The 12523-nt window shown below is 35.2% G+C and overlaps 1 protein-coding gene across 1 annotated transcript in view; it reads left to right on the plus strand.

The window, feature by feature from the left end:
* CCDC7 (coiled-coil domain containing 7) overlaps nt 1–12523 on the plus strand; it is a 152353-nt gene that overhangs the window by 77210 nt on the left and 62620 nt on the right. The window contains exon 15 of the mRNA XM_088794113.1: nt 6738–6775. Within this exon, the coding sequence (XP_088650239.1) occupies nt 6738–6775 (38 nt within the window). The remainder of the gene's footprint in view (nt 1–6737; nt 6776–12523) is intronic.

Raw genomic sequence — 12523 nt, forward strand, 5'->3', positions numbered from 1 at the left:
CATCGGTATATACAAATGTCAAATCATTACGTTATATACCTGAAACTAATATTACTTTGTATGGCAATTGTAATTCAATTAAAAAAACACTCACAATGAGGTTGTTACTTCAGACCTGTTAGAATGGCTGTTATCAAAAGGACAAAAGAGAACAAATGCTGCTGAAGATGTGGTGGAAAAGGAACCCAAGTGAAATTTCAGTGAGAATGTAAATTGGTGCAGCCACCATGGAAAACAGTAATGAGGTTTCAGAAAAAATTAGAAACTGAACTACTGTATATTCCAATATTCACAAATCTGGGAATAAGCAAATGAAATGAAAACTAGATCTCAAAGTGATGTCTGTACTTTTATATTCATTGCAGCATGATGCATAATAGCCAAGACATGAAAACAACTTAAGTGTCTATCAGTGGATGAATGGGTGAAAATGTGATGTGATGCACACACACACACAATGGAATTTTATTCAACCATTAAAATGTAGGAAATCCTGCCGTGCTACAACATGGATGAACCTTGAGGGCCATCCCTCATTTATAATTAAAATAAATCAGCGGAGAAAGACAAATGTTGTATGATCTCACTTGTATATGGAATTTAAAAATGTTCTACTCATAGAAACAGAGAGTAGAATGGTGGTTGATAGGGGCTGAGGGTTGGAAAAAAATGGGGAGATGCTTCTCAAAGGGTACAAATTTCAGTTACAAGATGATTAAGTTCTGGAGACCTAAGGTATGGCATGACCACTACAATTAACAATATTGTAGTGTATATTCAAAAGTTACTATGAGAATACAGCTTTAATTTTCTCATCATACAAAAACAAAATAGTAATTATGTGAGACAATTACAAGTTAACTAACCTTATTGTGGTAAAAATTTCACTATATATGTATATCCAATCATCACATTGTATACCTGAAACTTATACAATGTTAATATGTCAATATAAAGGTGGAAAAATATAAACAAGAAAAAAAGTAGTTATATTTTGTTTTTGTACCTGTTTTGGTTTGTATGATTTTTCATTTCTTTGTATATAGTGCTCCTTCCTTTTATTTTACTACTTTTAATTTTTTTTTAATTGGGAATATTGGGGGAACAGTGTGTTTTTCCAGGACCCATCAACTCCATGTCAAGTCGTTTTTTCAATCTGGTTGTGGGGGCACAACTCAGCTCTAAGTCAAGTCCTTGTTTTTCTTCAATTTAGTTGTGGAGGGTGCAGCTCACGGGCCCATGTGGGAATCGATCTGGTGACCTTGGTGTTATGAGCACTGCACTCTAACTACTGAGCCAACCGGCTGCCCTGGGAATTTGTGCTTCTTAATCTCTTCCTCCTTTCACCCATCCTCCCAACCCCACTCCCATCTGGCAACCGTCAAAATGTTCTCTGTATCTATGAGTTTATTTTTTTTTCGTTTGTTCATTTATTTTGTTTTTAAGATTCCACATATAAGTGAAAGTATGTGGTATTTGTCTTTTTCTGTCAGAGTTATTACACTTAGCATAATACCCTCTAGGTCCATCCATGTTGTTCCAAATGGCAAGATTTCATCCTTTTATGACTAAGTAATATTCCATTGTACATGTATATATGCCACATCATTATCCATTCATCTATCAATGAACACTTAGATTCTTTCCATATTTTTGGCTATTGTAAATAGTGCTGCAGTGAACATAGGGGTGGAAATGTCTTTTTCGAGTTTTGTTTTGGGTTTCTTCAGATAAATGCCTAGAAGTTAAATTTCTGGGTCATATAGTAGTTCTATTTTTAACTTTTTTGAGGAACCTCCATACTGTTTTCAATAGGGGCTGCACCAACTTACAATCCTACCAACAATGCACAAGGGTTCCCTTTTCTCCACCCTTTGCCAGCACTAGTTGTTTGTTGATTTATTGGTGATAGCCAATCTGACAGGCGTGAGGTGGTATATCATTGTAGCTGTGATTTGCATTTGCCTCATGATTAGTGATGTTGAGCATCTTTTTATATGTCTGTTGGCCATCTCTATGTCCTCTTTGGGGAAATGTCTGCTCAGGTTCTCTTCCAGTTTTTAATCGAACTGTTTGCTTTTTTGGTGTTATGTTGTCTGAGTTTCTTGTATATTTTGGATATTAACCCCTTATCAGGTGTATCATTGGTGAATACATTATCCCATTCAATAAGCTGTTTTGTTCGATGGTTTCCTTTGCTGTGCAAAAACTGTTTAATTTTACGTAGTCCAATTTGTTCATTTTTTCTTTGTTTCCCTTGCCCAAAGAGATATAGTAAAAAAAAAAATATTACTATGAGTTATGTAAAAGAATACTGCCTATATTTTCTACTAAGAATTTTATGGTTTGGGGATTTACATTTAAGTCTTTAATCCATTTTCAGTTTATTCTCATATATGGTGTAAGAAAATGATCCAGATTCTGTCCATTTCCCCAAACCACTAATGTAGGGACTGTCTTTAGCCCACTGTATAGTCTTGCCTCCTTTTTCATAGATTAATTGACCATATAGGTGTGGGTTTATTTCTGAGTTCTATATTCTATTCTATTGTTTGCATTTATGCTAATGCCATGCTGTATTGATTATTATAGCCTTGTAGAATAGTTTGATATCAAGTAGTGTGGTATCTCCAACTTTTTTCTTCTTTCTCAATATTGCTTTGGCTTTTCGGGATCTTTTGTAGTTCCATATAAATTTTAGGATTATTGGTTCTAGTTCTGTGAAAAATGCCATTGGTATTTTGATAGGGATTGCATTTGATAGGGATTGTTTTGAAGTATGGACAATTTAATGATTCTTTCTATCCATATCCATATGCTTCCATTTATTATATTTGTATCTTCTTCAATTTCTTTTTTTGCTGTCTGTAGTTTTCCAAGTACAGGCTTTTCACTTCCTAGGTAAAATTTATTTCTAGGTATTTTTTGATGCATTATAAATGGAAATGTTTTCTAAATTTCTCTTTCTGATAATTTATTTTTTGTGTATAAAAATGCAACTGATTTCTGCGTATTAACTGGTATCCTACTACTTTATTGAATTCATTTATTAGTTCTAATAGCTTTTTGGTGGAGTCTTTAGAGTTCTCTCTATATAGTGTCATGTTATCTACAAATAATGACAGGTTTACTCGTTCCTTTTTAATTTGGATGCCTTTTTTTAAATTTTTCTTGCCTGAATACTGTGACTAGGACTTCCAGTACTATGTTGATTAATTCCCACTTTGCTGAGAGTTTTTATCGTAAGTCCAAGTTGGATTTTGTTAAGTGCTTTTTCTACATCTATTGATAGGATCATATGATTTTTATGTTTTATTTTGTTTACATGGTGTATCACCTTAATTGTTTTGTGGATATTGAACCAACCTTGTATCCTAGGAATAAATCCCCCTTGGTCATAGAGTATGATCTTTTTATTGTATTTCTGAATTCGGTTTGCTAAGATTTTGTTGAGGATTTTTGCATTTATGTTCATCAGCGGTATTGCCTATACTTTTCTCTTTTTTTGTCATGTCTTTGTCTGGTTTTGGAATCAGGGTGATTCTGGCCTTGTAAAATGAGCTTGGGAGCCTTCCCTGTTGAAATTTTTGGAATAGTTTGAAAAGGATAGGTATTATATATTCTTTGAATGTTTGGTAAAATTCACCTATGAAGCCATCAGGTCCAGTACTTTGGTTTGTAAGGAATTTTTTATTAATGATTCACTTTTGTTAGTAGTTGTTGTTCTATTCATATTTTCTCTTTCTTCTTGATTAAACCTTGGAAGATTGCATGTTTCTAGGCATTTATCCATCTCTTGCTGGTTGTCCAATATGTTGGCATATAATTGTTCATAGTATTTTCTTATATTCCTTTGTATTTCTATGCTGTCTGTTGTCACTTCTCTTTCATTTCTGATTTTATTTATTTGGGTCCTGTCTCTTTTTTCCTGATTAGTCTGGTTAAAGTTTATCAATTCTGTTTATCTTTTCAAAGAACTAACTCATGGTTTCATTGACCTTTTGTATTTTTTTTAAAGACTGTTTCATTTATTTCTGCTCTGATCTTTATTATTTTCTTCTACTCACTTTGGGGTTTGATTGTTGTTCTTTTTTAATTCCTTAAGTATAAGGTTAGCTTCTTTGAGATTTTTCTTCTTGCTTGAGATAGGCCTGTAATGCTATGAATTTACCTCTTAGGACTGCTTTCACTGTGTCCAATAGATTTAGGGTTGTTGTGTTTTCATTTTCATTTTTCTCAAGGTAGCTTTTTATTTCTTCCTTTATCTTGCTGTTGACCCATTCATTATTTAGTACTATGTTATTTAGCTTTCATGTATTTGTATGTTTTTCACTTTTTTTCTTGTACTTGATTTCTAGTTTTATACCATTGTGTTTGGAGTATATGCTTGATATTTCAATCTTAAATTTGTTGAGACTTGTTTAGTGGCCCAACATGTATTCTTTCCTGGAAAATGTTCCATGTGTACTTGAAAAGAATGTACATTCTGCTGCTTTGGCATAAAATATTCTAAAAATATTAGTTAAATTAATCTCACCTAATGTTATATAAGGCCACTGTTTCCTTGTTGATTTACTGTCTGGAAAATTTATTGATGTCAATGGGGTGTTAAAATCCCGTACTATGACAGTATTATTGTAGATCTCTCCTTTTATGTCTGTCAACATTTGCTTTATATATTTAGGTCCTTCTATGTTGGGTGCCTAAATGTTTGCACTGGTTATATCCTCCTGTTGGATTGACCCCTTTATGATTATTTAGTGTCTTTCTTTGTCTTTTTATTTTTTTAATTGAGGAAGGGGAACAGGACTTTATTGGGGAACAGTGTGTACTTTCAGGACATTTTTTTCCAAGTTAAGTTGTTGTCCTTTCAATCTTAGTTGTGGAGGGTGCCGTTCAGCTTCAAGTTGTTGTACTTTCAGTCTTAGTTGTGGAGGGTGCCACTCAGCTCCAGGTCCAGTTGCCGTTGCTAGTTGCAGGGGACGCAGCCCACCATCCCTGGCAGGAGTTGAACCCACAACCTTGTGGTTGAGAGGACGCGCTCCAACCAACTGAGCCATCCAGGAGGTCAGCAGCAGCTCAGCTCAAGGTGCCGTGTTCAATCTTAGTTGCAGGGGGCACTGCCCACCATCCGTTGTGAAACTCGAGGAGTTGAACCGGCAACCTTGTGGTTGAGAGCCCACTGGCCCATGTGGGAATCGAACCGGCAGCCTTTGGAATTAGGAGCACGGAGCTCCAACTTCCTGAGCCACCGGGCTGGCCCTTTCTTTGTCTTTTTTCAATAGTCTTTGTTTTAAAGTCTATTTTGTATGACATAAATATTGCTACTCCAGATTTTCTTTGTTCCCATTTTGCATGATATATCTTTTTCTATCCCTTTACTTTCAGTCTGTCTGTGTCTTTTGATCTGAAGTGGGTCTCTTATAGGCAGCATGTTTTTGTATCTGTTTTTAAAGTTGTTTACTGGAGTAAATACTATTTTAAAATAGAGGGAAGGGTAAGACCTATTTCTATGTGTGAGGAACTAAACATCATTTTCTATAAAACCATTAATTGAGGATGATAATATTTTATAAAAATACCGTTAGGGTAAAATGAGACAATGTTAATGAACTGCTTCTGTATATTGTGAAGCACTGTGTGAATGTTAGGTTGTATCATCATTTAGTTCTGTCCTAGTGATTTACATAAGTCATATGAATAATGTGGTGTTATATTTGTTACTATGTTGGCTAACTCTTGTGACATATAGGTCCAAAGTGTATAATGGCTCACACACAGCAGAAACTTATTTCTCATATGTATGGTCCCAGGTAGTCTAGGGTCATTATTTGTGTTAGGGATTATGCTCTACAGGGTCATTTATGTATCCTGGCATGTGGAAGCTTTGCCATCTTACAGTTGGCTTCCTGGACCATGCTGGGCATAGACATCTTTCTACCAGAAAAGAACATGGAAGACCAAACATCAGTCATTTTCATGGACCAGGCTGGAAGTGGTGCTTGTCATTATCTCTTATTTCATTTGCCACATTTAAGTGCAGGAAGTGCTTAGAAAGGTGGACTAGTGATGTGACTAAGAAGAAAAGAAAATTAATCTTGTGAACATCTAGAAATCTTTGCCACAGGTGGGTAAGGATAAAGCCAGCTAATCGCTGTATAAAAGAAACTGAGTTAAGTAAAAGTCAGACCTGAGATAAAAATCTAGAATCAACATTTATGCTATAGGAAATAGCTATCTTTCCAAGGGTAAGTTATTGAATAAAATTATACTCTCTCTGGTTTCCTGACACTTTTGATCACACATCAAATAAATGCATTTTGAGAATGCATTCTCAATACACTTTAAAAATTTGTAAATTAAAAAGAAGTACTACTGTATTAGTATACAATATGTTAGTACTACCATACTAGTATACTATTGGCATTTGAAGTATAAATGCTTCAAAAATAATATAAAAAGATTAAATATTACGTAATAGATAAGTTTAAAATAATTTTTATTTACTACATATAAAACCCTCTTTACTCTCATTTAGAAATATAGTATTGGTAGCAATTCGTTTTCTACAATGTCTCATAATGCCAAATATAGTAATTTCTTAATTTTTTTGAGTCCTTGATCTTACAAAATTGACATTTAAGAAAGTGCTTTGAATAATATTTTTGAAATGATTTAATGTAAACACATTATGTGCATATTTGGTATATTTAAATTTAGTATTATCTTTATCACAGATCTCAGTTGTCCACAATGGAAGCCCCATTGAAAACAGGTAAAATGTTTAAATTGATTATTCTTTTTCTAATCTTTATCAGTTTACATAACTAAATGGTAAAAATAGCCATTCTAAAATCAGTATCACAAAAGTTCTTGATTCACATCTTTGCTTACAATATTAACTCTTATCTTTGAAACTAATTTTAAATAGAATGAAACTTTAGATACTGTTAAAGATTGATGGTTTTGGATGCTGTCAAAATAAAAAATTTTAAAAGAAAAATTTAAGTTAAGGACCAATCTAGCGTACAAACCCATATTTCCCCCGCCCCACAACAGCAATTGAATTCGTAGATAATGAGAAACCAACCCTTATTTTGAAGGTAATTACCATCCTTCAGAAGCATGACCTCAGTACATAAAACAAGTCATTTAAAAGTTTTTCTGCCTTTCATTTTTGCTGAATCGCACATAAATACATATGCATGCATATAAGTAATTGAATTGATTCATCCAATTAAATCCCATAGTTTTCACTAGTGAGACTGTTTGATTAACATATTATGATTGATTCATAGAGCTATTCTCAAACCAGTCAAGAAATTGAAAGCCTGAGCCAGATATATTAGTGGAACAGTAAATTAAATTCTGTCTGTAAGAGGTTGTTTATTCTCCAATGAGAATAAACTGTGTGTTTCCTTTTAGTCATTGACTTTAATTATTGAAAATTCAAATTCAATGTACATGAGGCACTTATTCCTTAATTATACACAGCTTGACATGTAAAATTTTGGCTTGATTGCTGCACAGAAAAGAGGAAAGAATTACCTAGCAGTATGCATTTCTTGGCTCCATTACTATTTTTAATATATTTGGATTGCAGACCCAGATGAATTAGCAAGAATTAGGTAATAAATGTAATGATTAATAACCAGAAGTTTTGAAAACATCCATTTTTAATGTCTGTTGTGATTATATTGTTAAAAGCATATGTTTTTAATATCTTGAGAAAATTAAATATTGGCTTATTTACTTGTTGCTTTGTAAACTTATCATGGGTAGATTTCTCATCCTTCATTCCTTTACATTATAAATATGAATTGTTAGTATTATGAATATTTGAGAAGGTATAAGAAAAACTATTAATATTTATCTTTGTTAATGGAACTTAACCAGCTTACGAAATGTGTAGAAATAGAAACAAATAAAGCATGATAGCCTTATATTTATGTGAAATTATGGTACAGCATGGCATATTACTATAGGTTTTCCATGAAATATGGGGAAATACAGGTTTGAAAGTGCTAAAAAGCTAATAATTTATCACCATGAAGAACATGAAATGATAACTCTTCATATAAGTTTTTTTTTTTTTTTTTTTTTTAATAATTTTTTCCCCCCAAGGTGTTTTTATTAGGGAAGGAGAACAGGACTTTATTGGAGAACAATGTGTACTTCCAGGACTTTTTTCCAAGTCAAGTTGTTGTTCTTTCAGTCTTAGTTGTGGAGGGCGCAGCTCAGCTCCAGGTCCAGTTGCCGTTGCCGTTGCTAGTTGCAGGGGGCACAGCCCACCATCCCTTGCGGGAGTTGAATCGGCAACCTTGTGGTTGAGAGGGCAAGCTCCAACCAACTGAGCCATCTGGGAGCTCAGCGGCAGCTCAGCTCAAGGTGCTGTGTTCAATCTTCGTTGCAGGGGGCGGAGCCCACCATCCCTTGCAGGACTCGAGGAATTGAACTGGCAACCTTGTGGTTGAGAGCCCACTGGCCCATGTGGGAATCGAACTGGCAGTCTTCGGAGTTAGGAGCATGGAGCTCTAACTGCCTGAGCCACTGCCTGAGCCAGCCCCATATAAGTTGTTTTAATATGGAACATTTAGTTGCTGCTAATGAATTTGATAGACCCTTTATATATTTGGTGAACCTCAGAAAGTAGAAACATTGGCTTAAACAAAAGTGTTTTAAAAAGAATCTTTAGTCTCTATGAAGACATAGTAAGGCAGTCTCAATTACTTTCCATGAGCTTCTGGAAAAATCTTGAAGAGTGGTTGTGATAGTGTTACTGTGAGTTAGTGCTCCTGACAGTCCCTATTCTACTTGGCTGATAAGTTACAGTTAAGAGTGATAATGGGAAGTGGAAGAAAGGAAGAAGGGTTGGATGGGAAACAGCAGACTAAGAATGATAAGGAATATAGGATATCAAATGCGGAAAAAGGATTGTAGAATGGGTATCAAATAATTCCTCTTAAATGGCTCCTTTTCTAGAAATGTTATTTGTATAATGTTGCCTAATTTCAGGAGGAAAATTATTTCAATTAATTTCAATTCAATTTAGTTCAGATAAAAAATATGGCCTGAGTATTCATGCTGGGCAATGCACGGTGCTAGATATTATGGGGAGTTTAAAGATGACAACTATATGGTTCTTGCCCTCAACACAGTAACATTTGGGTAAGGTAGACGAGACGTGCAAAAATAAATATAACATAATGCAGAAGATGCATTCTATACAAAGTCACCAAAAAGCTGCTTCAAAAAGGAGGAAAAGTTGTTTCTGGCTGGATTGAGAATAACATAGCATTTAATTTAAGAAAGACAGTTGGGTTGGATTTTAACAGGGGAATATGAGGGAAAGGTGTTACATGTGGACTAAAGAGTTGATGTAAAAAAGAAGTGTGTTTAGAATCTACACAATGTGTCAGGGAAAGGCCAGTAGTTATTGTTTTGGAATCTAGACTGAGGAGAATAATGGAGGATATGATATGAAATAGGTTGTTTCAGCTTGACTTGATGGGTTTTATATAATTGCCCTTAAGAGCTTTAGGTTGAATATTGCTAAATATAATAAAAAATTCAAAGTGTTAAGCACATGGCACAATATTATTTCATCAAACTTCATTTTGGGTTACTTCTTAGATCCTAATAGAATTTCTGAAATACTTTGGAAAAGTCTCCCAAACCTTCAGAGAGTGGATGGGAACGAAGTAAGGAGATCCCACCTGAGCAGACACGTGGTATTGCTTACAATAAAGTACACATTTTTGAATTTTACAACATTTGGCAATTTATTTTGGCTTAGGGAATCAGTTAGTTGCAAATTTTTAGTCAAGCACAATTGATATTAATAATTTAGTGTTTCACATCATACGTGTTGTTAGCTGTTCTTAATGATTTACAGTATTGAAATTCACACCTTTTAGATATGAAAATGTAAAACTATTTCATGGTGTTTTATTTTTAAGAGTTACACATCCAACCTACTTCTTTCTAAACCCCCATTTTCAAGACTTTTTCTTCCAATACTAGTTAAGTTTGTTATAAAGCAAAACATCAGTACAAAAGAAGTATATTAATATGTGTCCATTTCTTCTCCATAGATTAGATGATTATCTGTTACATTTACTCATTCATTTATTCACTAAAATCATTCATTCAACAAATATTTTTGTCACCTTCATATGCCAGGTAATCTTCTGGGCATTGGGTTTTACCGATAAATAATACAAATTAGGTCTGTTCTCTTGTGGTGTTTACATTACAGTGGGAAATAGGGGAATTGACAAGTGAAAATAAATGAACAAGATAATTTTAGAGAGTAATGAAGTAAATGAAGACAAGAAAACTCCCTTTCTGATAGAGTCACAGGAAAGGATATCTTAGATTGGGTGGTCAAGAAAGGTATTATCTATCATGGAAAAGGATTATATAACTGTGAAACAAAAAACTATTATTTTCTCTTTCCAATTTTTACCAGAATAAACTTCTACAAATGGAAATTTACCCTATTATTAAAAACTCTAGAGGAAATTTCATAATTTTCTCAGTTAACTGTTATACAAGGAACATATTACTAGTGACCCAAATTGTAGGCATAAGGTATATTTCATAAAGGAAATCTTACAAACTAAGGAATAATAGAGGGCACAATATCCCCCGAGCTATCATTCATTATTCTGTAGAGAGATGTGCTTGGACTGAGCATAGCTGGATTCACAAGGAGGAAGTACTCCTCAGAGAGACTTCCTCCTCACATAACACTTTACAAAATTGCATGGGAATTGAGTAAAGATAGGGAACACCTACTCAACCATGTAAGAGTGAGAGATTCCTGGTTGGGGCAAGGGCCTTGTTAGAAAAAGAGAGCAACTGGGGGAGTAGGTACTTGGTACAGTGACATACCTGCTATGAGTGAGAACTATTTTTTTCCACTGAACATCCTGGTGAGCCAGCTTTTCCAAACTACCAAAAGTGGGAAGGATGATGGCCACTAGGGCCATCTAAAAACAAAGATTGTGTCTCCTCAGTCCACCTCTTAGTCTTGGAGTCCCATTAATATAAGTCTATTAGCTCTGGCTAGCACCTCGTCCTGAACATAACAGTTTCCACAGTATTGCCGGGAGAAGGATGTCAGTAAGGTGCCCAGTTGGGTTAGGTGAGGGTGTAGAGCATGCATCCTAATAAATTCACATTGCAAGCTCGACTTCCTGGACAGCAAAGAAGGCTGTTTGGGAATGTCTGTTCAATATCTGCAATCAAAAAAGAGAAATTTATTTGTCATTGCCCTTATGACATTCCACTTCCAACCATTTCCCAGGGTCAGGCGTGTTCCTACCTGACAAACTGAGATCTGTTGTTCCTCCCTGGAGATGCGCCAGATTATCATTTTTCTGAGGAGATAAGTTCAGAGACCTCAAAGTTATTATTTTGCCATCATAAGTCACCTGCAGGATCAGAAGAGGATGTCTGCAGACCATCTGATGCAAAGACAATGCTCATCTTTTAAATGAGCAATAGGTTGTGTCTTCCCATGTACTGAGGTCAAATAATCTTTTCACTTATTCCCTAATTTCATAGTGCTTTGGAGTTCAGTCAGTGCAGAGGGGCCCTTGGTGAGTATGGCAGGCTATCACTGATAAATAACCAGGGAAAGCTGGACCAAGAAGCACTGTGGAAGTTGTTTTAAATTGTCTGGCCTAGGTGGCAACTAGACTAGGCTTGATGGGCAACAGTAGTTTATGTATGTTTTAAATGAAGTCCTTATTAGATATCCCATGCCTTCATGGTGGATGGATTTGAACAGGGACCCAAGGCTATAGTAGAGATGATGGTCACACATTCTTGCCTGGCTTTTTCATACCAGATGTTTTCCTTTGGATTTAGTGTTTTCTTATAGGCATATTCATATGAAAAATAAGGATAGAATTTGTTACTAAGTTGGATCTATTTCCTTGGGCAGAGGTGTCTCAGAAAAGTGTGTGTATTTAATTTTTGTCCTGGGTGGCCCAATGGCCTGACCATATAACTAAGCCATTAGCAATGGCTCATGAGTGTTTGTAAAACTACACTTCAGTCTAAGGGGAGTGTACCCTATGGCCATGAACAATGCCTGAAATTCACCCAATTTTGAAAAATGTTCAATTCCATGGGATCTTAACACCTTACCATCATTCTGGTGGGCGAATGCAGCACTCCATTAAATTTTATGACCTTCAAGAGGGGCTGTTCCATCAGTGATTCATGTTTTCTTGGGAGGTGGCAAATCTAGCAGACAAGGACCTTACTAAGTCAATGGTTTGGTTAAAACTGCAGGGGTGTATCTCTGCCCAGTGAATGTGCGACCATGAATTTGGCTAAGGTCTTAAGGACCAGTATTGGCTCTTGATTAGATGTGCTCTCTCCCCTTTTCAATAGAATTTTCCTGAGGTTGTATCACCTTATGGATTTTCGTTTAGAGAAGACCCATTATGGGACAAGATTGTTGGGTTGAAAAGTGAAAAAATCTGTCCCATTAGGGCCCAGTAATAGG

This window comes from Rhinolophus sinicus, chromosome 1, assembly GCF_057876585.1.
Source record: "Rhinolophus sinicus isolate RSI-liver-muscle chromosome 1, RSI-T2T, whole genome shotgun sequence".
NCBI lineage: Eukaryota > Metazoa > Chordata > Mammalia > Chiroptera > Rhinolophidae > Rhinolophus > Rhinolophus sinicus.